The sequence below is a fragment of the Prunus persica genome, chromosome G4 (assembly GCF_000346465.2).
Source record: "Prunus persica cultivar Lovell chromosome G4, Prunus_persica_NCBIv2, whole genome shotgun sequence".
Classification (NCBI taxonomy): domain Eukaryota; kingdom Viridiplantae; phylum Streptophyta; class Magnoliopsida; order Rosales; family Rosaceae; genus Prunus; species Prunus persica.
In genome coordinates, this window is record NC_034012.1 from 8,463,760 (window position 1) to 8,488,349 (window position 24,590).

The 24,590-nt window shown below is 36.7% G+C and overlaps 5 protein-coding genes across 8 annotated transcripts; 3 read left to right on the forward strand and 2 right to left on the reverse strand.

Annotated features, from left to right (window-relative positions):
- LOC18779102 (peroxisomal (S)-2-hydroxy-acid oxidase GLO1) lies at positions 42-5,443 on the forward strand. 2 transcript variants are annotated; one of them, XM_007211399.2, is made up of 12 exons: positions 42-412; positions 1,553-1,715; positions 1,859-1,983; positions 2,535-2,581; positions 3,213-3,290; positions 3,424-3,548; positions 3,722-3,788; positions 3,873-3,935; positions 4,296-4,365; positions 4,445-4,545; positions 4,661-4,765; positions 5,046-5,443. In XM_007211399.2, the coding sequence occupies exons 2-12, from the start codon at positions 1,579-1,581 to the stop codon at positions 5,235-5,237; spliced, it is 1,110 nt and encodes a 369-aa protein (XP_007211461.1). In that variant the 5' UTR covers positions 42-412; positions 1,553-1,578; the 3' UTR covers positions 5,238-5,443. The 2 variants fall into 2 exon arrangements, with proteins under 2 accessions (XP_007211461.1, XP_020417359.1); XM_020561770.1 differs by lacking the exon at positions 42-412 and having other exon boundaries at positions 1,604-1,719.
- Positions 6,370-8,953, reverse strand: LOC18778263 (protein TRIGALACTOSYLDIACYLGLYCEROL 1, chloroplastic). Of its 2 annotated transcripts, none has more exons than XM_020561738.1 (3): positions 8,813-8,953; positions 8,118-8,319; positions 6,370-7,988 (listed from the first exon to the last, which is right to left on the reverse strand). In XM_020561738.1, exons 2-3 carry the CDS (start codon positions 8,162-8,164, stop codon positions 6,977-6,979), a joined length of 1,059 nt encoding a protein of 352 aa, XP_020417327.1. In that variant the 5' UTR covers positions 8,165-8,319; positions 8,813-8,953; the 3' UTR covers positions 6,370-6,976. The 2 variants fall into 2 exon arrangements, with proteins under 2 accessions (XP_020417327.1, XP_020417328.1); XM_020561739.1 differs by having other exon boundaries at positions 6,370-7,985; positions 8,813-8,940.
- Positions 9,057-14,288, forward strand: LOC18778429 (UDP-glycosyltransferase TURAN). 2 transcript variants are annotated; one of them, XM_007212017.2, is made up of 18 exons: positions 9,057-9,175; positions 9,263-9,354; positions 9,516-9,549; positions 9,697-9,752; positions 9,856-9,996; positions 10,231-10,379; positions 10,464-10,553; positions 10,660-10,726; positions 10,809-10,872; positions 10,959-11,073; positions 11,497-11,663; positions 11,777-11,887; positions 11,984-12,045; positions 12,147-12,199; positions 12,328-12,403; positions 13,216-13,344; positions 13,645-13,704; positions 13,964-14,288. In XM_007212017.2, exons 1-17 carry the CDS (start codon positions 9,163-9,165, stop codon positions 13,666-13,668), a joined length of 1,443 nt encoding a protein of 480 aa, XP_007212079.1. In that variant the 5' UTR covers positions 9,057-9,162; the 3' UTR covers positions 13,669-13,704; positions 13,964-14,288. The 2 variants fall into 2 exon arrangements, with proteins under 2 accessions (XP_007212079.1, XP_020417326.1); XM_020561737.1 differs by having other exon boundaries at positions 9,859-9,996.
- Positions 14,721-17,591, reverse strand: LOC18778844 (probable leucine-rich repeat receptor-like protein kinase At5g63930). The gene has a single exon (XM_020562229.1). It carries the CDS (start codon positions 17,589-17,591, stop codon positions 14,721-14,723), a length of 2,871 nt encoding a protein of 956 aa, XP_020417818.1.
- On the forward strand, positions 19,254-24,072 carry LOC18780413 (bystin). The gene is made up of 11 exons (XM_007211548.2): positions 19,254-19,694; positions 19,918-20,074; positions 20,197-20,248; positions 20,351-20,678; positions 21,247-21,326; positions 22,324-22,371; positions 22,826-22,972; positions 23,099-23,171; positions 23,254-23,329; positions 23,526-23,616; positions 23,707-24,072. Exons 1-10 carry the CDS (start codon positions 19,362-19,364, stop codon positions 23,603-23,605), a joined length of 1,374 nt encoding a protein of 457 aa, XP_007211610.1. The 5' UTR covers positions 19,254-19,361; the 3' UTR covers positions 23,606-23,616; positions 23,707-24,072.

The window sequence follows — 24,590 nt, forward strand, 5'->3', positions numbered from 1 at the left end:
TTTCCTTTGCTCACAAACTCACTCCTCTTCCATTGGTTTTTTTCTTTCTTTTTTCATTTATATCAAAAGGACAAAGGTATATTATCCCAAATTCATTTTTTGGGGTTCAAAATCATAATGGAGGAGGAAAACTGTGAAACACACAAGGCTTTTGTGGATGAGGCCCTCTCTCTTCCCCTCATCCGATTTGGTTTGAAATGCCCACCTCCAAATGCTCATCCATTCTCTCTCCTTCTTCCTATCTCTCTCTTATGAATTGCGGAAGAATATGAACCCCACCCGGTTTGTCTTCATGCCACCTCATACTTATAAGCTCTTTGTTGGCGCTTCACTTCAGCTCATTCGCTATTTATCTCTCTATCCATTTTATACTACTCTTCATGCACTCTGCTGCATAGTGTTCGGACCCAAGGTTAGTGTCTTCCTTTCTCTACACTGCTCTTGTTTCCCTTCAGCTCTGTGTATCAAGTTTCTCTGCCAAATGGGTTTTGTCAAACAGCTTTGAAAGACTGTTACTTGGTATAATATTTCAAGTGGGGGTTTCAATCCCACTTCATAATTTATCTTTTTTCTATTATAAGAAATTAAAGTAAGCAACTTTGGATGCCTGGTTAGTTTTTCTTGCCATTGAATTGGGTTCAATCTCATTTATATATATATACCAATTTGGTTAGTTGGTCATTATACTAAAGAACATAAGCTATCTTAGAATTTTCAATCTCAATCTTATTCTTGCTATTTCTAATCTGGTATCTGCTCAAGCAAGCAAACTAGTTAAATCATGCATGACCATCTAATATTTAAGCACTTTCTTGTTCCTAGAAAAAGAAAGAAAGGGAAAAAATAAGTAGATTCTTGTAATAGTTGAAGAGTTGAAGGATGTTCCATATCTTCTTAAAATTTGTCTGCAGATGCAGAATATGATCCGATTCGCAGGATGTTGATGTTAAATGCATTTTTTTGGGGTAGCATTGACAGTCAACTATTGAAAACTATCTTAGAATTTTCAATCTCAATCTTATTCTTTCTATTTCTAATCTAGTATCTGCTCAAGCAAGCAAACTGGTTAAATCATGCATGACCACCTAATATTTAAGCACTTTCTTGTTCCTAGAAAAAGAAAGAAGGGAAGAAATAAGTAGATTCTTGTAATAGTTGAAGAGTTGAAGGATGTTCCATATCTTCTTAAAATTTGTCTGCAGATGCAGAATATGATCCGATTCGCAGGATGTTGATGTTAAATGCATTTTTTTGGGGTAGCATGACAGTCAACTATTGAAAACTATCTTAGAATTTTCAATCTCAATCTTATTCTTATTCTTTCTATTTCTAATCTAGTATCTGCTCAAGCAAGCAAACTGGTTAAATCATGCATGACCACCTAATATTTAAGCACTTTCTTGTTCCTAGAAAAAGAAAGAAAGGGAAGAAATAAGTAGATTCTTGTAATAGTTGAAGAGTTGAAGGATGTTCCATATCTTCTTAAAATTTGTATGCACATGCAGAATATGATCTGATTCGCAGGATGTTGATGTTAAATGCATTTTTTTAGGGAAGCATTGACAGTCAACTATTGAAATGGAGATAACCAACGTCAGTGAGTATGAGGCCATTGCAAAGCAGAAATTGCCAAAGATGGTCTTTGACTACTATGCATCAGGAGCAGAGGACCAGTGGACTCTGGCTGAAAACAGAAATGCTTTCTCAAAAATTCTGTAAGAATTCAATCTTTATCTAGAGCTGCTCAGAATTACCATAATATTCATCTAGCAGTTTTTTTTTTTTAATAATACTTTTCTGAATAAGAAAGTAGCATTTTTGAAATTTTCTGAAACAAACGTATTTTCATCAAACATAGGTTTCGACCCCGTATTCTTATTGATGTAAGCCACATAGACATGACCACTACTGTTTTGGGCTTCAAAATCTCAATGCCAATCATGATTGCCCCAACAGCTATGCAGAAAATGGCTCATCCTGAAGGTAAGTTATCATTTCACCTGTTATGCATAAGTAGTTTTTTATTTATTTAGAAAAACACACAGCACAACTGGTGAGCTGTCTCGCCTTTCTCTTGGGGTGATATCTGGATAAAGCATTTGAATCGTATTGGATCGTGTGTGCTAATATCATCTTTGCCCCAGTAAGCTATTGACAGAACATAAATAGTTACCTTGAGATTTTTTTATGTGTTACAAACAAAAACAATGAACAGCCTTTTGACTAGTGTCACCCAGGGATTATTTAATTAAACTACCTACAATATGGATAGTCCCAGTCCAGTGTGTTGAGCTTGAGGACACTTTTAATGTTTGTGTACATTTGCTTGAGAAAACAATTTCTTATATTGTACAAAGGGTGAACTAACATCTGATCTCAATCCATTGCAAAATGGCATCTTGTCATCCTCCCATGAGATTCAACAATTTTTGATTGCCAATCTTTGAGCTTTTCTCCTCATCCAGTATCATACTTAATACTGTTCAGATTAGCAAGAGGGTGTCTGTCTGACAATGATATGTGAATTATTGCAGGTGAATATGCTACCGCTAGAGCAGCATCAGCAGCGGGAACAATTATGGTACCGCTTTTGACCTTGATCAATTGTCTCTTTCAGTAGTTTTCCTTGCACTAATAAAGATTCTAACCCCATGACTTCTCACATATATTATTGTGATAGTGGTAAATTGCTAATTTAGGGATTCAGTAAGTATAAGCAATCAAAAGTGGAACTCACAATGTTTACTGTTGGTAATGAAGGATCAAATGTGTTCTCTTATTTCAGTCCTGCATAGTCTTAACTGGCAAAAGTGAACTAGAGGACCTGCTCATATTGGAAATTTTCATCCGAAAAAAAATATTGATATTGCATCAGAAGCTTAGGAGAAGTAAATGGTGTTGGGTTGTAAATGGCGGTCAGTAATGTAGAAGGTGTTGGGAACTTTAATTTATCCTCTATTTTCAAGTACATTCTCTGCAGATGAATTGTGTTTTGAATCATCCTAAAACAAGAAGTGGGCATGCTTTTGTGTGAGGAGATAAGAAAGATTGCACCTAGTTACATATTTTCATAATTGCCTTGGAGAAAACTCCTGTTTGGGGCCAAGCAAATGCATCTTTTGGTTGTAATTAAAAGTGATACTTGAGAATTTCATTTATGGGATTGAACATTCTGGTTGGCTCTTACTTCTACTGCTTGTATATTGTTTCAGACTTTGTCTTCATGGGCTACTTCAAGTGTTGAAGAGGTTGCTTCAACTGGACCTGGAGTCCGTTTTTTCCAGCTCTATGTAAGCTCAAATAACTAATTTCATTTCTGTTCATTGGTTACTGTACTTTATTGTCCCTGATCTTGTGTTTCGACTTTTGTGTATATGTTTCCTTGCATTTGTCATCCATAATTTTTCTGGTCATAATTTTCAGGTCTACAAGGACAGGCATGTTGTTGCTCAGCTAGTGAGAAGAGCTGAAAGGGCTGGGTTCAAGGCTATTGCTCTTACAGTTGATACTCCAAGGCTGGGTCGCAGAGAAGCTGACATCAAGAACAGGTCAGCTTCATGTCTATAACTGTTATAGCAATACCAGTTGCTGAAAACATTCATGTCAACCTGGTAAATGAATTTGCTAAAGATTTGTGTCTCTGTGTGTATGTATTTTCTTTTAATGGTTCAATTTAACATTTGATGTAAACTTAGCATGCGCAATATTTGTTGTCTGGCAGATTTACTTTACCTCCATTTCTGACATTGAAGAACTTTGAAGGTTTGGATCTTGGAAAGATGGACGAAGTGAGTACAAAACTGTCCCTGTCCTAGTTCCTAATATTAAGATTAATGTTCTTATGTTTAATTTGCTCTGTGGGGATCTTGCAGGCTGCTGACTCAGGACTTGCTTCATATGTTGCTGGTCAAATCGATCGTTCTCTTAGCTGGAAGGTATGTCAGATAACCAAATGTTGAGATACATCATACATAAACTTTTTAAGAATGGCACACAATACAACTTGGTGTTCATAAGTTATTCAGCCATCTTCCACTGAGTTTAAAAGCGTCCAACAAAAGAGAAGGGATTGAATATCAAGAAATGTGTAATGTTTCTAGATCATACATGGGATTTTTCAATAAGTATTCCATCTTCTGAAGGGAAATATGTGAATTCAAAAGAAGGAAGAAGGTGTTTTGGCTGGGAATTTTCAGCTGGAAGTTTGTGAAAAGAAACTATGTTTTCTCGACATCCATGCATTCTTTGAATAATATATGGTGTGCATACAATAATCTGTTGTTGTATTTTGACAGGATGTGCAGTGGCTTCAGACAATCACTAAACTGCCTATTCTAGTGAAGGGTGTTCTCACTGCTGAAGATGGTATAGTTCAACTCCTTTTCTCTCCTCTCTCTGATAGGTTTGTAAAGCTTGAATAAACTCTTCTATGCTCATCATGCAGCAAGGCTTGCGGTACAAGCAGGAGCAGCTGGGATTATTGTATCCAATCATGGAGCTCGCCAACTTGATTATGTCCCTTCGACTATTATGGCCCTAGAAGAGGTACAACCTCTTGATTATAGCTGTTGTTTATCTCTTTAGAGATGTTAAAAAAACATGCACTTACGTGGTCCTAGTTTCATATTTCTTGATCTGATGGTGTTGTCTTGATAACTAGGTTGTCAAAGCTGCACAAGGGCGTATTCCTGTTTTCTTGGATGGTGGTGTTCGTCGTGGAACAGATGTCTTTAAAGCATTAGCACTGGGTGCATCTGGCATATTTGTAAGTATGGTTATGATAATTATTTTACCACACCATCAGACTTACTCAACTTTTTTCTTTTTTCTATTTTGTGGCGCCTAAAAGTTGTTCATACAAGGATGGAAGAGCTGTTTCTTTCCATAGATCACTTATGGACAAATGTTTTTTGATTCCATGCCATGAAACTGGAAATTTCCAGCATGTGTATGCTATAGAAATGCAAGTTTATTCATTCAGCTACAGTTCACTTTTCGCATTATATCGTCTGTTCAAAACATACTGAGACTCACGTCTATGACAGATTGGGCGCCCTGTGGTGTTCTCTTTGGCTGCTGAAGGAGAGGCTGGCATCAGAAAAGTACTCCAAATGCTGCGTGAAGAGTTTGAGCTAACCATGGCATTAAGTGGATGCCGTTCACTCAAAGAAATCACCCGTGACCACATTGTGACTGAGTGGGACACTCCTCGCCCTCGCCATTTGCCCAGGTTATAGAAACATTCGTGAATGGTGGTGGAGAAATGTTTACAAGCACAGAGTTTATGTGATCCACAGCCTGCCTTTTCTCTTGAATTCCTTATTTCTGCTTTCTGTAATGATACTGGATGGTGAGATAATATTTCATGGCTACTGCTGCCTTTCACTGTGTATTCTTTACATAAAATCGGAAATATATGGATGGCCATATAATTATTGCAACATGATCTCCTTGCTGGGCTTGGTTATTGATATGGGAAAAGGTTAGTTCCTCATTGGTTATCACTTTATCAGACGCTGCTGCAGTTCAATGAATAACAATGTAGGTGGACAGCTTTCAAAACTAATGGAAATTACCAAAGAAATTGAGATTTTCTTAAACCCCACAATTCTTTTTTCTCTCTCAAATGAAGAACGGAGAATGGAGTTAATGAATAATCAGTCAAGGACTAATAATGGCCAAATCTAACTAGAAAATGAAATATTCTCTCTTCCTCCTAAATTAATCATCTTCATTGTGTCAAAATTGGGATTAGGGGAGTTTGTGGGTTCATTTCTCTGAACCATTTGCATAATTACTAACTCAGAAATATGGTCATGGCTAGTGTTGAAAACATTTCCTCTTTCTTTTCACAATGCAAACACATATTTCATTTTCTTTATATTTGCTCTTTCTATCCTGCCAAGCATATATTTAATATTATTTATCACCAAGGGTTAATGCAGAACAACTCCAAACTTATCATTTTGTTAATCAGAAGGCAAGCTAACTTCAGAAACGACTGAAGGTGCCAGAACCAGGATATTTCTCAAGGATTGAAAATTTGAAAGGTTCTATTGGGCTGTTCTTTTTCCTTTTTAAAAACACACGGGAATTAGCCTGCTATTCCTTTCTGCTATTGTTTTCGTTTTGTTTGGTTCCTCATCCATTAATATAAACTTACTTCAGTAAAGACTCTGTAATGCAAAAACCTGAGCAATAAACATTTGAATATTTAATGTATGAGATAATCAGCAACTTTATTTTATTTGTATTGACAGTTTATATTTCTCCTCAATCTGAAAGGAGAAATATAAACTGTCAATTCTACAACACATAATTAACTAATTACTCTTTTTAATTCCTCTAGGGGAAAAAAAGATGCAAGACTAGAAGGCAAAACAATTGGTTAAGCACTACATATGTGAGGATAACCAACCATAAGGCAAACTGTTAATTTGGAATAACAAGTAAAAGTGAAAGGAGATGTACAAAACCCTTCATCAAGACTTCAGTATCCCAATTCTACCAATGAACACTGAGTGCACCAAAATCATAGCCGCTTGCTTAGCAATGAGGTGCTTCGAGATCATCTTTACGATGCTTCAATGAAAATTTACTCCAAAAATCGTTCTCCTCACTACATTGGATATCAACAAATGATGGGAGAGAAAAATATTGTATATTCTTTCTAGAAATAATGCCTCACAACCATCATGGAGTACAAGAAGCTTGAAAATGTTATTCATAATCAATTCTACCCACAAGCACTACTTCATGCTATAGAACCCACTGCTGATGCCACCAGTTTCCAGACCACTCCCCTCAAAAAAAGGGGAGCATAAGTGGAAAGGACACCTGACCGGCTAAAGTATGAAAAGGCATGCAGCCAATTAAGCACATATTTTGATTCATTCCATGCTCATCTTGGTTTAATCAAAGCCCACAAAACTAACAATAATGGAGAGTGTAGCACCATATACTGATCAACAACCACTTATAGATTCTTCAATGAATCTCCAACTCCCTGGAAGAAACAATAAGAGAGTACAAAATCAGCTATAAAGATCCCAACAAGAGAGATAACCACAGCCGAAGTTGTTGATTCCCCAACACCCTTGGCTCCTCCCATAGTGGTAACTCCCCAAGCACAACTCACTATAGATATAATTGCACCAAAAGCCTGTGACTTGATCATTGCACTAATTATATCCCAAGAGGTAAGAGCTCTCCGAGCTGACTCCAAAATAATGTTAATGCTAACACCATAAATTCCATCAGCAAGGAGGGCGCTGGATGCCATCCCTACTGTAAAACACATTAGAGTCAGAAACGGCAGAGCAATGCAGGTAGCAATCACCCTTGGAGTCACAAGATAATCAACAGGATCTGCCCCAAGAACTCTCAGTGTGTCAGTTTGTTCAGAAACCTGCATTGTTCCCAGCTCTGCTGCAAATGCACTTCCAATACGCCCAGCAACCACAATTGATGTAATTACAGGACTCAACTCCCTTGAGAAAGCCAGGGCTAAAACCCCACCAACAGCTCTGCTTAACCCTAATCTAGTAAATTCTCTAACAAATTGGATGGTAAAGGCCATGCCAACAAATGCTGAAGTTAAGAGACAGACCCCGACTGAATTTGGCCCAACTCTCTTTAATTGTTGGAGAGTATTTCTCCAGTGCACTTTGCCCCTTAAAGTTCTAACAATTACCTGCCCAGCAAGGATAAGAGCTGAGAATCCCCTCCACATATACCTGGGAGGTGACCATTTGCGCAACACCGTCTCTGGCTCAGAATTGGGTGCATGATTTGTATTTGAATCTTCTAACACAGAGACAGAAGGGTGGCCATCATCTGTGTTGGGAACTGCAAACAATATGGTTTGTTGCTTAGGCATGAGAAACTGACATGTCTGAGGTCTTCCAGTGAGCGGAACTTTCCTACCAAGCTGACTTGAATATGGGATTTGTAATTTAACGCACCCATCTGGTTTTAAAAGGCTTCTTCTGAAATATATTTTAAAATTTTAATTGAAATTCAACAGACATGAATACAGAAACAAAGTGAATATTCATAAAATTAGAGAGAGAGAGAGAGAGAGAGAGAGAGAGAGAGATACATATATATATATATACCTGTCAGAGTAATAAGAGAACGGATGAAGATACGAAGCGGTTTGCATGGCTGGTTGTGTAAATTTTCTTAAATTTGAGCGAATAAGCACCACAGAGCAGTCGAAAGTCTGGAGATATGTGTGAAAAACTTTCAACCCGATACAATCACAGGAAATGGGCTCTCATATTGTGTTTAATCTGAGGCTCAGGGACACTTGTGCGCCTGATTTTATCACAAAAACACATCAGAAATGCAGAGTGGAGGCAGAAAGAGAAAATACAAGAAATTGACAAATCAAATTGACCCGGAAAAACTCAATGACAGTAATGAACTTCTACAGAATCAAATTGAACAAGCCAAAGATAGTATTCAAGTAGACCAAGTATTTTTTAAAGATTATACCTTTGCTTGTTCCAAAACCAAATTTCAAATTCTAACGATCCCGCAACTCATGAAATTAAACTAATCCCGCAACTCATGAAATTAAACTAACTCAGCTAAAGCTTTTACACAAATAACGCATCCATTTCTTCATGAACATAATCCATGAAACTTCCTCACACAATATAGCAGCAGAGAAAAAAAAAATCCAAATCCAAATTGATTAATTTTGCACCACTATTTAAAGCATAGCATATCAATTCAACAAAAGAGCACAAACAGATAAAGAACACACAATCCAAGCACAAAATACCAAGACTATTAAAGTAAATACCTTGGAAGCTCAACTAAATTCTTCAAGTTCAAGGCCTTAATCAAAGACAGCAAATTTGGAACCCTAACAATGGCGAGAGCTCGCGGCTAGAGGATGGGTCTGGTGAAAACAAGTGGGAGGCAACTCGGATGAGTGCGAATCTTTTCGGTCCAAAAGACTGAAAGACCAATTCGGGTAGGCCCATTTTATTTTTTTCTCGTACAAAATTGGGTCAAATCGAGTCTCCCAAGCCCACTCAATCGGCCCACCTTGACATCCCAACTATCTCCCTTCGTCTTCTTCAAGACTTCAACAGCAAGTCTGCACCTTGACACCACTCTGTCACAGATCAGAGTCCAAGACGCACAGAGATGGCTGCAAAAGGTAAGCTTTTTATTTTTATTTTTTTAAAACCTCGTGTTCTTCGTAGTTCATGTTCAGATTTATGAGAAGTTTGTAATTTGATTATAGGAGGGAAGAGAGGGAGGGCTTGCGTGGTGGTGTTAGGTGACATTGGGCGCAGCCCCCGTATGCAATATCATGCTCTTTCGCTTGCCCGTCAGGTACGTAACTCTACTTGAATAAACATTGCCAATTTAGCAACAGCCCAATTTTTAATTTTCTATGTTATGCTTTGGCAATGTAATTTTGAAGTCACGACTGTTCATTGTTCCATGAAAAATTTGGGCCCTTTTGTGACTTTTACTGTTGAAAATGCGTTCAGGTATCTCTGGAGGTAGATATTGTTGCATATGGAGGTACATCCTTTTCTTTGATGGTATAATACATGCATTCTTGAGAAAATTTGAATCCATATGTGACTTCATAAGAGATGTGTACTTGTCAGTGAGAACAAAGGATAAATTAATGGTGCTGATTTATCTTTGAGTTTGAATGTTGGGCAGGTTCTGAACCCCATTCTGCTGTACTAGAACATCAGTCTATTCACATACACAAAATGGTATTATTGTTGACGTGTATTTTTCTTTTCACCACGGTATTTTACCATAAAATTGTTTATTGGTCTTCTACAAGAGTAAAGTTTTTCTGATTCTGATTTGCAGCAGCAGTGGCCAACATTTCCACGTGGCGTACCCAGCATACTTAAGCCCTTGGTGCTTTTGATCAAGCCAGTGATTCAAGTTTTAGTGCTTCTTTGGTTTCTTTGTATTAAGATACCCGCGCCTGATGTTTTTCTAGTGCAGGTGAGCTGTCATTTCTCCAATTAGGAAAATTGAAGGTTGTATTGTTAAAAAGCTAGCAGAACCTTTATAAACTAGGCAGTGTTTTGTTTTTCTTTGACTATTTCCCGAATTTTATTGATCAGTCTACCATTTGCATAATTTTTAGGCAAAAAAATTCGGTCCCAATATTCATATGTGAAGTACCAATGACTTGAATGTAAAAAGAAAAAAATTTGATTCATTTTGCTTTTACAGAATCCACCTTCTGTTCCAACCTTAGTGGCTGTAAAATGGGCAAGCTGGCTTAGGCGATCTGCATTTATTGTTGATTGGCATAATTTTGGATATACGTTACTGGCACTGTCTCTTGGAAGAAGTAGTCGATTTGTGGCAATATACCGTTGGTATCTTTCAATTACTTTTTAGACTTTTCTTTTGACGGCATGTTCTTGATGGTGCACTAGATTGAGTTTCTCTTGCCTGCTTAGGTTTGAGAGGCATTTCGGGAAGATGGCAGATGGTTCCCTATGTGTAACGAGGGCAATGCAACATGAATTGGCTCAAAATTGGGGAATTAAGTAAGATGGTCAGCTCAATATGCACAATTTACTGCATTATACTTCAGAAAATATCATTACCAAGTAATGTTTTTTTTACGTCTTCTCTTGTATCACAAATTATCAGAGCCACGGTTCTATATGATCAGCCTCCTGAGTTTTTCCGTCCTGCTTCACTTGAAGAAAAGCATAAGGTGTTGATGCTGATGCTCTGCTTGTTTTGACTCTTCTTTTTTCGATTTAGAGAATTTGGTACAACATTTGAATTATTTGCAGTTGTTCTGCAGATTAGATAAAAGTCTGAGGAAACCACTTGGTGTTCCAGATTGCACTAGCACTGGTAATGTATTATCAGTTTCTGTAAATCTATAAATTGCATCACAACTGAACTTCGAAGGTTAATTATGTTCTTTTAATATGTCACAGGAACCGGGGAAATGTTGAATAAGGACATAAATGAGACTGTGTTTAGCACTCTGGTTGGCACGGACATTACTTCAAAGCTAGACAGGCCGGCACTCATAGTTAGCAGTACAAGCTGGTAAGCTGATGTAGTGAAAAATGTTCCATTTAACATGAGGGTGTATGTGCTCCAAATCTGCCAATCTGTTGCATGAAAATTAGAATTGGGTTTCGTGTATGATGTTGACATGTTATATGGTGTTTTCTGTAGCTTTCTGTTTTAGACAGACACTAGTGACTGACAATAGTGATTGGCTTTACTAACAAGGAGCATAATTAGGTAGAAATAAGGTTGAGAGTCTCCCATGCAAATTTTAACTGGTGTAGAAATGCTTCATATCATCAAGTGTTTTGAGCTAAATCTATTTTTATCACATTGGTAGAGATAAAAGACAAATCCCATGTTTAGAAATATTTTGCTTTTGTACCTTTTCTTTTATTTTTATTTTTATGGTTGTGGTAGAATATTTATCATACTTTGGGTTTGAGTGGTGCTTTACAGGACTCCCGATGAGGATTTTGGCATTCTCCTGGAAGCAGCTGTCATGTATGACAGGCGTGTTGCTGCTATTTTGAATGAAGATGATTCTATTCAAGAAGAGGCTCTTTGGAAGGAAATGCAGAGTGGGAAGCAATACTTGTATCCGAGGCTGTTATTCGTCATTACAGGTGAGCACAATGTTTTTCGTTCTAGGATGTCAGGTTCCTTTTAGCTTTACGTATGTGGTTTGAAAGAGAATAGGGTCATCTTACGCACTTTCATTCTGATTTGATACATATAGGTAAGGGGCCTGAAAAAGAAAAGTATGAAGAAAAAATTAGCAGATTGCACCTCAAAAGGGTGGCATTTCGTACTATGTGGTTGTCAGCTGAGGACTATCCATTGCTTCTTGGTAGGTCGTTTATTCCAATTGCTTATACTTTTGTTCCCATTGGTCCTTGTACATTATATTTGGAAAGTACTCAGTGTTATAAGTTTACATTTACAGGGTCAGCAGATCTTGGTGTATGCTTGCATACATCCTCATCAGGGTTGGATCTTCCCATGAAGGTACAACATGAACTGGATACTGCACTAGATAAGATTGCAGTAATATGTATCTTCTCGAACTGCTTTTCACTTTCCTTTTTTGTACAATTTTCTGGCATTAGGTCGTGGACATGTTCGGTTGTGGGCTGCCCGTTTGTGCTGTTTCCTACTCATGGTAAACTCTTTGTTTTTATTAGGTACATTATTTTTGTGCGGAATACTTATTTTCATGTACTATATGTTTATTTGGGATGTTGTACATTAAAATATGATGTCCTTGGTTATGTAAATCTTTGTTCAAAGCATCAAGGAATTAGTGCAAGTTGAGAAAAACGGCCTTCTATTTTCATCGTCTTCAGAGCTAGCTGATGAACTTTTGGTAAGTTTGTCAACTTGGCTGGATGTTTTACTGTTACAAATTAATTTTAAGTATACAGGTAGCAATTGCATGAAAGTTTTGCTTGTTTGTCTGTTACGATGCTTTGGCTGCTACATTAAAATGATTGAAATAATTCATGCATACATAGCTTTCTATTCTTAGGTATATCTATATCTTTTTTTCTTGCATCCCAGTTGCCTTGCAGGCAGGTTTCAGCTTTTGGTTAGCCAATTTTGAATAGTCAAACATGTGGGTTGCATGATGCTTCTGGTCCTATTCTGAATGTGAAATAGGACAGTTTTATGCCTGCTTCTTCTGGATCTAGGTTTGGGATGGATGACATCCCATGATACTTGTCCGTGGTGAACTAACTGAAGTCAGTATTTTGCCACTCCTATATGTTTTTTGATTAGCCTGTGAACCATGTTAGTGACTTCAGCCAAATAATTTATTTCTTTAATCCATGTCACAGAGGATTTGTTTCATGACTGCATTTCCTAGATTGAATTTTCTTCTACAATCTCTTTTTAAGATTTATGCTTGACTTTGGACATCCTTTATGTAGTATCTTTGGACCCCATATGCAGTTCTTGTAACTTATAGTGCAGGAAATGTTCTATTTCTTTGTTCTTTGGTACCATTCCCTTCTGAATCTCTGGTAGTCTCCTTATGGATTTAGTGGTTAATAGATGAAACTAACATGCATGGCAGACTAACTACTGTACTCAATTGCTTCATTTAATGGCTTACAAATTTTGGAATATTGCTTAGTGCACTTTCTTCATGATAATATTCATTTCTCACCTGCACAGATGCTGTTCAAGGGTTTTCCAGATGCATGTGATTCACTGAAGGGTCTCCGTAATGGTGCATTGGAAATGTCTTCTTCTAGGAGGTGGGCTACTGAGTGGGAAGAGCATGCGAAAGCATTAATACTAGAGGCAAGTTAACAATATGCGTGCAAATCAGTCTTAGTTATCAACTGTATGTCATAATCTGTTTTGCTTCATATCTATTTGGCTAGAAATTTTTATTTTTGTATTTTTATGTTAAAAAAGAGCCATTTCTTAACAATCATTACCCTGGTCACTTCAGCCTGATGTAGCAATTATTAATTGATTGGATTTTATGTTATCTATGCTTTTGAGCGTTGTTCTTTCTCCTCTTCCTGCAGTCCCTAGATTTCCTTTTACGATACTTTGCATGGCTATGAATCTGATGAAGAAGTTTTGATATTGCAGGTTATCTCTAAAAATTTAGATTGATTTCTGGTTCCAGTCGAAAGTTGTTTGGTCGTTGAGGTAATGTCATGTACCATTTAACATTTATTTTGTGCAACCAAAGTTTCTTGGACAAACTTCGTGTTGCTTGGACATATTGGACCAATGGATTTGCTTCCCCTACTTTTCATTACTCCATGCATTGATGAGAACTGTGCACATCTAGCATTTTGAATATTGAAAAATAGAAAGAAGAAACGTGACCATACATTGTGATATGAATTGAAAAGGAACTTATGAGTCACATGTTTAGTTTTGTAATTTAATTTATTCTTTTCAGGTTTGGCAGAGCAGTCAATTTCGCTGCCAGTAAAGTAATTTGCAAAGCCAAAATTCAGAATAGTTTCCTGGACACAGAAGTATGCTGTCATTTAATATTGTGATCCAAATAGCATATTCAGAGTGTATCGCGCATCGGAATATTGTGAATATTTGCAGATCTTAGACTTCAGAACTGGCTTGTTTGACAGCCTATTGAAACAGAACAACAGTACACTTCATGTATCTTTTAGCTCAAGTTCATATTGCCTCTTTCTGTTATGAACTGAGTCTATTTTATTTTAACAATATTGTTTTCAGGTTTTTATAAACAATAATTTATTTTACTCTCGTTGTCTACCATGCCTTTTTGTTTCTCTTTTTGGTAATGGCTACTGCTATGGCTCTTTGTTTTCATCAGTTACTATACTTGTATCATTGAATGGGGACAAGGTTTTTTACCTAAGCCCTTTAAAATGTGATTAAATTATGAAGCTTTTTTTACTTAAGCCCTTAGTTCCAGTTCTTTTTTATGAAGTTCCTTTTACCAGCCCAAAAAAATATGTAATGGATTTCCTTATTTATGTCTCTGCTTCTGGGTCAAATCTCTAGCTCGCTACTCACACAATTGTCTGTATAATTTCAAGAGTATTACAGCATGGAACATCACATATTTTAATCATATGCTTTTTGCTTGCCAAAGATGCACAAGGAGAAAAGTTCTGAAGGATTTTAAATTTTGTTTCCAACAACACATACTCAGTCTCCTTTGTAATCATCTACATGGCCTCTTCCCATCTTCTCCAGCTTCGCATCTTCACTGCTACTGCAACAAATATCCAGTCCTTGGCTTCATCCACATATCGAAAATATGCATGTCTCCAGCTCTTGTTGACCATTAGAGGCCCGATAACTCCCCAAAACCCCATTGCAAATCCAAGCATTACGACAAGGCAAGACCATAATATTTCATACCCATCTTCTCCAGCTTCTTCAGAATCATGGTCTACATTGCTGGTGCTTGTAGGAATCTGATGCAGCTCATCATCACCTGAGCAGTTCTTTGGTAGTGGAGCTCCGCAGAGTAGTGAGTTGCCAGTAAAACTATTTGAATCAAAAGGCTGTACCTCATAAACTTTTGGAAGTGGGCCAGATAAGTTGTTGTATGATAAGTTGAGGTGGCTTAATGTTGCCATTGCCAAGGACCACATGCTCATTGGAATTGTGCCGGAAAGTTGATTGTTTGATATATCGAAAGATTCTAATGACTTCAATTCGCCTATCTTTTGAGGGATGCTTCCTTCCAAATGATTATGTGACAAATTCAGGCCAAGCAATCCAGAAAGGGATGTCAATTCGTCAGGTATGAATCCAACCAAATTATTACTTGAGAGGTCCATACTAACTCCTAGAGATGAAATCCTTGCAGATTCGTATTCCCTTCCCTTTAAAACCTGCCAGATATTCTTGTTGTTTGGTTCTGCATCAATATCATACCCCTGCTGATCTGATTCTGGTTGGTTGGTAGAGTACTGCACCAACTGCATTCCATTGAGATAGTCAAAGCAGTGAGGGATGATTCCTGTTAGATCATTATGTGCAAGGTCCAAGACCTGCAGTGGGGAAAGTTGGCACAGTTGTGAAGGAATACTGCCATTGAACGTATTACTCCGTAAGCGGAGAATTATCAAGAACTCAAAGCTATCTCCAATCCACGCAGGTATATGCCCTGACAATCTATTATTGCCAAGATCCAAATGTTTCAGATAAGAGCAATTTCTCAAGGCCGAAGGGAGTTCCCCATGAAGACTATTGTTGTTCAAGTTCAACCATACTAGATGCCGAAGATAACCAACTGAGCTGGGAATAACCCCTGACAGGTTGTTTGATGAGAGGTCCACAGCATACAAGTTTTGGAGATTCTTCAAACATCCAGGAATTTCACCAGATAACCTGTTCTTTGAGAGATCGAGAGCACCCGAAGTCTCTATGTTGCACAATGAGGTTGGTACTGAACCCTTTATATGGTTACTGCCAAGAAATAAACTATCCAATCTAGGCATCCCATCAGAAAATTTTTGTGGAAGGGATCCAGTTATCTCATTGTATGATAGATCCAAGTAGGTTAGATGCAAGCCATGAAGCGATTTTGGTATCGTTCCTGAGATACTAGCATTGGACAAATCTAATGTGATGGTCTTCTGTGTTAGAAGCCATTGAGGAAATTGTGTCCCGAACTTGCAAGATTCCATCCTTACATGTTTGAGCTGAAAAGGAGGCTCCCAGTTGGACTTTACCCGGATTGTCAAATGGTTGAGGGCAAAGTTCAATATTTCCAACTTTGAGAGGTTGGCAATGTGGACTTCAGAAACTATGCCATCTATATTATTTGAAGAAAGATCTAAGACTGTAAGGTTTGAAAGTTGCCCTAGACTCTCAGGAACAGTCCCATTCAATTGATTGTGTGAAAGATACAATTCTCTCAAGGTTGACAAATTCCCTAGGGAAAATGGAATAGGGCCGCTGAATGAATTCATCTGAAAGTCAAGGTATTTCAAATTTCTTAGCTTCCCCAGCCAATCTGGCAAACGGCCACTAGCTCCATTGTTGACTAACCTCAGTGTGTCTAAATCATATTCAGTGCATCCAGATAAAGTTCCACTAGTTCCTAATATCTCTCCTTGAAATTGGTTCAGCGACAAGTCTAATGATTTTAGATGGCATGCATTTCTTAATATTGACAATAGCCCACCTTCAATACTATTGAAGATATTGTGAGAAAGATTGAGATGGACAAGGTTCTCAAGATTTCCCAACCAGGCAGGAATTGATGATTGCAAAATGTTGAATGAAAGATCAAGTCTTCTAAGGGAAGTCATGTTTCGAAGAGCATCAGGAATTGGACCAAGAAGTCCATTGTTTGCAAGATCTAAGGATTGAAGGTTGTGGAGAAAAGTGGCATTGGTGCCACCCCCTGGAAATTGAGTTTCATCAAGTCCACAATTCGACAATCGTAACCAAAGCAAAGAAGGAAGCATGCTGAGTACCTGCATTAAGTTTAGTGTCTCCCCTAAGTACAAGTCACTCATATCAAGGTGATGCAAAGACGACAGACGAGAAAGCCATAGAAGATCATCTACAATCAACAATGGTTGGTTACTGAGATCAAGAATCTGCAAGCTAGTAAGGTTTCCAAGATGATGGGGAACCGTCCCAGAAAATTGTGTTGAAGATAAATTAAGATATGTCAGCTGCTTCATGGAACCAAAAAACTTGGGGATTGGTCCATCGCCTAAATTGTTTCCACTCAAATCCAAATATTTCAAATATTTCAACTCCAGCAAACAAGATAAGCTAACCTCAGTCGCCTGAAAGTGAACCTCTGTTCGGAGGCGTTTAGCTCGAAGATCAAGCTTGACAACATGTCCTGCACTTTGATCATCACAACTCACTCCTTTCCATTTGCAGCAGTCTTTGCCTTTCCAAGAGGAGAACCCGTCTGGTGTATCTTGAAAACTTTGCTGGAACTTTATAAGAGCTTCTCTGTCTCTTTCTACGCAGCTGGCTGTTGAATTAATGCAGAAACAGAATGGTATGGCAGCCAACGATAAAACAAGTAGAACAAAGCCATGATCAGAAAATTTTCTCATATCCTTCAACTTACAAGTCCACTATAATGCCAGCTAATAATGTGGTTTGCAAAGGCTTATGTGGTAAATGCCCAGGGAATGAATTGCTTGCTTCAAATTGTGCTATTGCCAAGTTCCTTAGAATTCTTAAAAAGACCAGAAAAACGTGTATATGCCACCAGTCTTGATTGTGTGTAAATAACTTAAAAGTTCACACTGCATGTCAAAGGCATCCACTAAGTATAAAAAGCTGATATTTTTTGGTCAAAAAGTAAAACGCTGATCTAAGAAGAAAAAAAGAGGAAGTTGAATAGCCATTTAATCTTCTAATGTTTGGTGCACATATTTCAAATTCAAGTTGCCACTCAACTACAAAAGTTATTTCCAGTTTCACTCCTTAACCACTACACTTCTTAATACAAAGTTGATTTTGTCGATTATAATCATTTGGTTTAATGACATTCAATTTCAGTTTTATTAGAGGAGATTGTGTTCAAATTTTTATAGATGACAATGATCAAATTAAACAAACATAATCTTTATAGAATAAAAAAAAAATAACTATATTTTAGTAACACTTTAGTCCATCAAAAGTAGGCTTTTCCTGCAAGGGGTTTGTATCCAAAGTCCTAGGTTTGATTCCTCTCTTTTTTAATATCGCTTGTATTAAAAATAAATTTGAAAGGCCTTCCTTTTGTTCTTTGGTTTCTAGTTTTTTAAGAAATTTTTTGAGTGGTTTAGGACCCGTTTGATAACCCTTTTTTTTCTTTTTGTTTTTTGCTAGAAGTATAGAGGAAAACAAAAATGAAAAACTGAAACTATTTGAAATTGTTTTCACATTTGTTACTCCTTCCTTCCTACCTTCCTCCCTTCTCATCCTGACCTCAAATTTGAATCTCATTTTCCTCTATACTTTAGCACAAAAAATAAAAAGTTTTTCTATTTAAATCCCACACTTTTCTTTGCTCACCTTAATACTTTAATCATTAAGCTCTTAAGTTTTATTATTGTGTAAAAAGACAAAAAAGGTCATCCAACTTAATACTTAACCCTAATACATATATACACACCCCCACACACCCCACTACTCTTCATATTAAGTTTTAGAAAAACACAAACTCCTCTACACCCTATTGCCAAATTACTCCTCTTTCAATTCAAGAAACCTACTACTCTTATTCTCTTCACAAAACCTCCTAGTTCATTCTCAATGCTGCTACATATTTGACAATAATGTTTTTATCTTTTAAGTAATGTGAGGTTGAGGTGAACTTAGAGTGGCGAGGGGCAAGATAGCGGAGTGTGGGGTGTGAGGTTGATGAGTTTTATTTATTTATTTATTTTTTCTGTTGGGTGCGTATTTAGGAGTAGTATGGAAAGATAGTGGGGTTTTCTTAGAAAATTGTAAAAATTTGAATTAAAAATTGTGGTAAACAAAGAGAAGTGCGAGATTTAAATAGAAAAACTCAAAATAAATACTAAAAATTAAAATTAAAATAGTTATCAAACAGCCCTTGGAGAGTAATTATTGGGTTGGTTCATTCTTGTTGGGCCCTTGTGGTTCCTTCTCCTTCGGGTTCGGCCCTTTCTTTGCTGGCGTAGCCAAAACCGTAGGCCTCACCACACCTGATCACTACGTGTAAAAAAAAATTTGTCGCAGATAAATTTTTTTTTTTTCCTGTTCGGCAATTTGTCGGTATGTAGTTAGGGTTTAGACTGAAGAAATAAGGTGGGGTTTAGCATCGAGAGAGAGAGGGAAAAAAGAAGAAAGCTTTGCCTGTAGCAGTTTCAATGGGGAAGAAGAGGCAGAGAGAGAGGCATCAGAATCCAGAGCCATTTCTCGCAGAAGAGAATGGCTCTGTGGCCTCGAAGAAGCAAACCAAGTCCAAGCAGCACCAGATGGAAGAGAAGCTGATATCTTCGGGCATGAGCTCGAAGATCCTCAAGGAGGCTCTGGCTCAGCAGAGGGAGGTCGAGGACGAGGAGAACCGTGCCCAAAACCCTAACAATTCCTTATTAAACGTCACTGAAGACCCGCGCAAGGATAAAGCAGCTGAGGAAGAGGAAGACATCGATGACTTCGGTGGATTCTCTGAAACGCAGAGCCGTTTTGGCGGCTATGAAGTGAGTGTCGCTAGCTAAAATGTTATTTGTGACTTTTTAACGTATTTATTTGTTTATTGGCTCTTTTAGGATAGTGAGAATCTGTGGGGAAACATAGGAAATGTAAATGAATGCTGAATTGTGTTATTTTGTTACTTTTTAAATTGTTATTTTTCTCTTGGCTGAAAAGCATTGATTTGTAGATGAGACCAGATTAAATAGTCTTGTTTCTTTTGAATTTCAGGAGAATGATGAACATGATGAGAAATTATTAAACGAGATTGATGAAGATGATGAGAATCTATTAGAGGCATTCTTGTCAAAGTCTGCGGGTCCACAACGTACTCTTGCAGACCTCATTGTCGCAAGAATTAAAGAGAAGGATTCAGATGTCAGCTCAGGTTGAAATGGAATATGATTTCATTGTTCTTGCTTGTTTCTTGAATCTCAAATCTAACAAAATTGCGTCGTTAGCTTAAGCTGAAGATCTTTTCATTAATATGTTTTCATTTGTTGATTGCAGATGCTAGGCCTTTGCCTAAATTGGATACCTCCCTCATAGAATTGTATAAGGGGTAAGTAACCTATCCTTTCTTTCGTTAGTACATAATATTTAAACGCATATATGTGATTTGACTAATGCTAAACTTCTTCTTAAATTTTCACTGTTTATGCAGAGTTGGCAAGTTTCTTAGTAAGTACACTGCTGGCAAGGTTCCCAAACCATTCAAACACATCCCTTCAGTGCCTCGATGGGAAGATGTCCTATATTTGACTGAGCCTGAGAATTGGTCACCAAATGCAATGTACCAAGCTACGAGAATTTTTGCTTCCAATTTGGGTAAGCAGAAGGTAGAACGTTTCTACAAGCTTGTGTTGCTCCCACGAGTGAGAGAAGACATTCGGAAGCATAAGCGCTTGCATTTTGCCCTATATCAATCTTTGAAAAAGTCTTTGTACAAACCTGCTGCCTTTTTCTTAGGAATACTTCTTCCGTTGTGTGAGGTATACAATTCTCAAAACATGCCATGCTTGCCCACCTAATTGCAATGTTTTGAAGTTTAAGCATGTTGCTTGTTTATTTTGGCAGCTCATTCATTTATTTCCTTCTCTGTTATACTGAAGTTAAGTCCTTGAGTTTGCCTGTTGGTATTATTCCAGTTTGAGGTGCAAAACAAAAGCATTAATTCATATTATTGGACCATCACTAAATTATTATTATGGAGTTCTCTTGATTTTTGTTTGTATTTTTTATTTCATACAATAAATCAAGTTGTGGCATTGTGGTTTGCATTGTAGCACATGATTTGAAATATTTTTCCAATCTACCTATGAAATATATATTGTTCATCATGTATGCTTCATGCAGGGATTCATGATTTTCTGTTTTTAACCTTCTTTGCTAGTCTATTCGTATTACTCCAAACCAAGTTTTTGAAGTGTGATTTTCACCTCAATTTTATTGTTTGAATGGGATGCTTAGATCTGAAAATGTTTTTCTGGCTTTGGAATGGATGTTTTGATAATTCTAATGCACTCCCCTTTGGCCCCATTTCACCCTCTTCTTGAACAGTCAGGGACGTGTAATCTAAGAGAAGCTGTTATTTTTGGGAGCATTATAGAAAAGGTCTCCATTCCTCCACTTCATTCAAGGTACGGTAGCTGCCCTATGAAGATTGGTATTGGTCCATGAATTTTAAATGAATTTTGGGCTTTTGGCATAACAGAAGGCTTCCAAACATACCCTTTAAAATGAAGATGTGCTTGATAGAAATTTAATCCTAACAAGTAATAAAATCATCTAAGTTATATGAACGAAGGACAAACAATTTGAATTTTTTTTACTAGCAGCCCATGTGACAAGTGTTGCGGATAATTAGATCTTCAAAGTTCTATTACTTTAAATTCCATATTAAATTTGTATGACACAAAGTTCTTGTAAACTAGTAACTGGCTGTACTTCTTGTTTTGTTAAATTTCTTCTGTTTTCTCTCAACAGAAGATAAAAATTAATTGTATGAACTGTGAAAATAGTATTCTTAGTTTTGAATTTCATTTTTCCGGGTGCTTATATTGTTGTGTGACAACTAATGAAGCCACTGTTAAGATCACATTGTGTAAGATTTTTTTAATAAAACAAAATTAAGTTGATGTTGAAATCTATTATTTGGAACTTTTTATATCTTGAATTTACTTTCTGCTTGTTGTAATTTGAGTCTCCCTAAGATAACCAATGTGGTTAGTTTTTACCAATTGGCCTGAGTCAATCCATTATGCTTAATTTTCTCGACAGAATTTTCGTTAAAATTTATTTATCATTAAATGCTTTTAATTTGTTTGTGTAGATTAGCATGCCATGAACACCTAGATTGAGCAAGGCTATCAGTAGTCAATTCCATCTTAAATCTTTTTGAATCAATCAAATAATTTGTGAATCCAATTAAATATTTATCATGCACAAATCTCCTGATTATATCTTATTTCTTTAGCTAGGAATCTACGCTTCTATAAGATTTCCATCTTTGTTTTTGTCTTTGTCTTGTGGAAGTTGATTCTCTCATGTTTTGTTTTTGTTGGAGGTTATAATATTTATTCATTTTTCTTGTAATCCATCTGGGATCTCTGACACATGATTTTGATGTATTTGCAGTGTTGCATTAATGAAGCTTGCAGAGATGAAATACTGTGGCACAACGAGGTATTCAACCATTTAACAATTAGTATTTTCAACATGGTTTGAAAGACATAAAGAGACATCTTCTCTTAAATGAGTATGTGGTCACAAGATAGGTGCACTTGTGCCTATAAAAGTTTGAAAGAAAGGATTTAAGATATATATATATATATATATATATATATATTTTTAATAATTGTAAAATATGCAAGCCAAAAAAATTAATGCATCTGGTGAAAGGGATGGTAAGGGAGGCCTAAGGTCCTGATTCAGTAGAAAGATATAGATCTGTTCAATAATCCTCCCTTGTATAATGCATAAGGTTAATCACTGTCCTTACATGACATTTTTTGAATATAATGTAGTTAAATATTTGATGATTGGTCAGTTTAGAAGTACTCTTCTTGTTAGTATAAAGGGAGGAGATCCCCCCTATGCAACACTGTTTTGACAATGTTGGTTTTATGACTTGTTGCAGTTACTTTATAAAGCTTCTTTTGGATAAAAAATATGCCTTACCATATCGCGTACTCGATGCTGTTGTTGCACATTTTATGAGATTCTTGGAGGAAACAAGGCTAATGCCTGTTATATGGCACCAGTCACTTCTTACATTTGTGCAAAGGTGAGCAATTTTTTTAAAAGTTTCTTCCTTGCCTAAATGAGGGATGTCTTAAGGGTTCTTGATTTTTTTTATTTTTTCTTATTGTCTTTTTCATCATATACAGTTTACCGTGCATCATTCTTGTAGGTACAAAAACGAATTACAAAAGGAGGATAAAGATAATCTTAGAAATCTTCTTGAAAAGCAAAAGCACTATTTGGTAGGAGCATTTTCTCTAGAAAGAGTTTGATTTATATAACTTTGTGGCAATATGTAATCCCTATTCCGTGATTTGATTGTAGGTAACCCCTGAAATAAGAAGGGAACTAGATCATAGCCGCAATCGTGGAGAGAGAGAGGATGATCTTATGTCAATCGATATCCTTTTCTTTTTTGCTTTGTGTTTTCATTTGCTTCACAGTAGTCAACTTTTTTCGTAGTGCTTCTAAAATCTAACTTTTTTGGACAATGAGCTGGAAATGGCATGTGATCACGCAAATGCCATATTAGCATTGAATTCTAAGAGTACATTAAAACGAAGAAAATATTGTGTGTTCCCCTTGACTTTACATACCATATCCAGTTGGTGTGATCAATAAACCTTTTGAAGAGGATTTGTCTGACATTCCAGAGGTGCCTATGGAGGATGACTAGTTTATCGCTCGGTATGATGCTTGTATATGCTGCACTTTTAATTTTTTTTATGTTTTTTCTATTGTGAAGTGGTGGATCCGAAATTCATTAATCTGTTGCAGGCTGAGTTGGCCGAAGGAATCTCCTATTAGGAGCAAATGCAATGGTTTGACATCAGAATTGAAGCATTTTGGGAGCAGGGTTTACTTACTAGATAGTTATACAAGCTTTTTTTTTCTTTTCTTTTTTTTTTTTTGTATTTTTTTTTTCAAACAGCTTCTAGTAATTATATAAATCCGGATATTCATGAGTGATGTACTTTTTAAAATATTGTGGTTGAAAATTGAAGTTGAGACCACAATTTGAAGGAACAAAAGATTTACATTGTCATATTTGCTCCCCTGTTCGAGGCCACATTATTTATATCCCGATGCAATTTTATTAATACTAGTCCAGAAAAACAAATGATGCTTATTTATTTTTCATTATCTCAATGGGTAAATTTTATTTTCTGTTCCCTGTTTTTATGTTACTTGGGGTTTCATGTCTTTGACTCACCCTCCTTACCACATTGTAGGCCTATTGACTGTGAACCTTTGTGTTCGGCTCTGTCCAGGTTTTATACTGCTAGGGTTAAATTGAACGTGCATTTTGGTTCGAACTGAACTCGAACCAAAGTACAATTAATTTGGTTCGATTCAATTCGGTCTAATTAAAAATGGCCTAAATTGTTCATTGCTATTATTATGTTGAGTTGATATTAATTATTGAATATCAAAACTTTAAATTCTCTAATCATTTGAATTGGAGATCACTTCTCTCTCAAGATTTTAGGGACGGAGCTGTATTAAGGTTAGGGGTGGCCTTGGCCCCTCTCACCACAAATCAATATTTGTCAAAATTATATTTCAATATGAATATCGTAGTAAAATCTTTATGAAAGAAAATCATTCATTTCAATTTGATACTCTTGTAGGTAATAATTTACTCAATAGGCCAAAAAAGT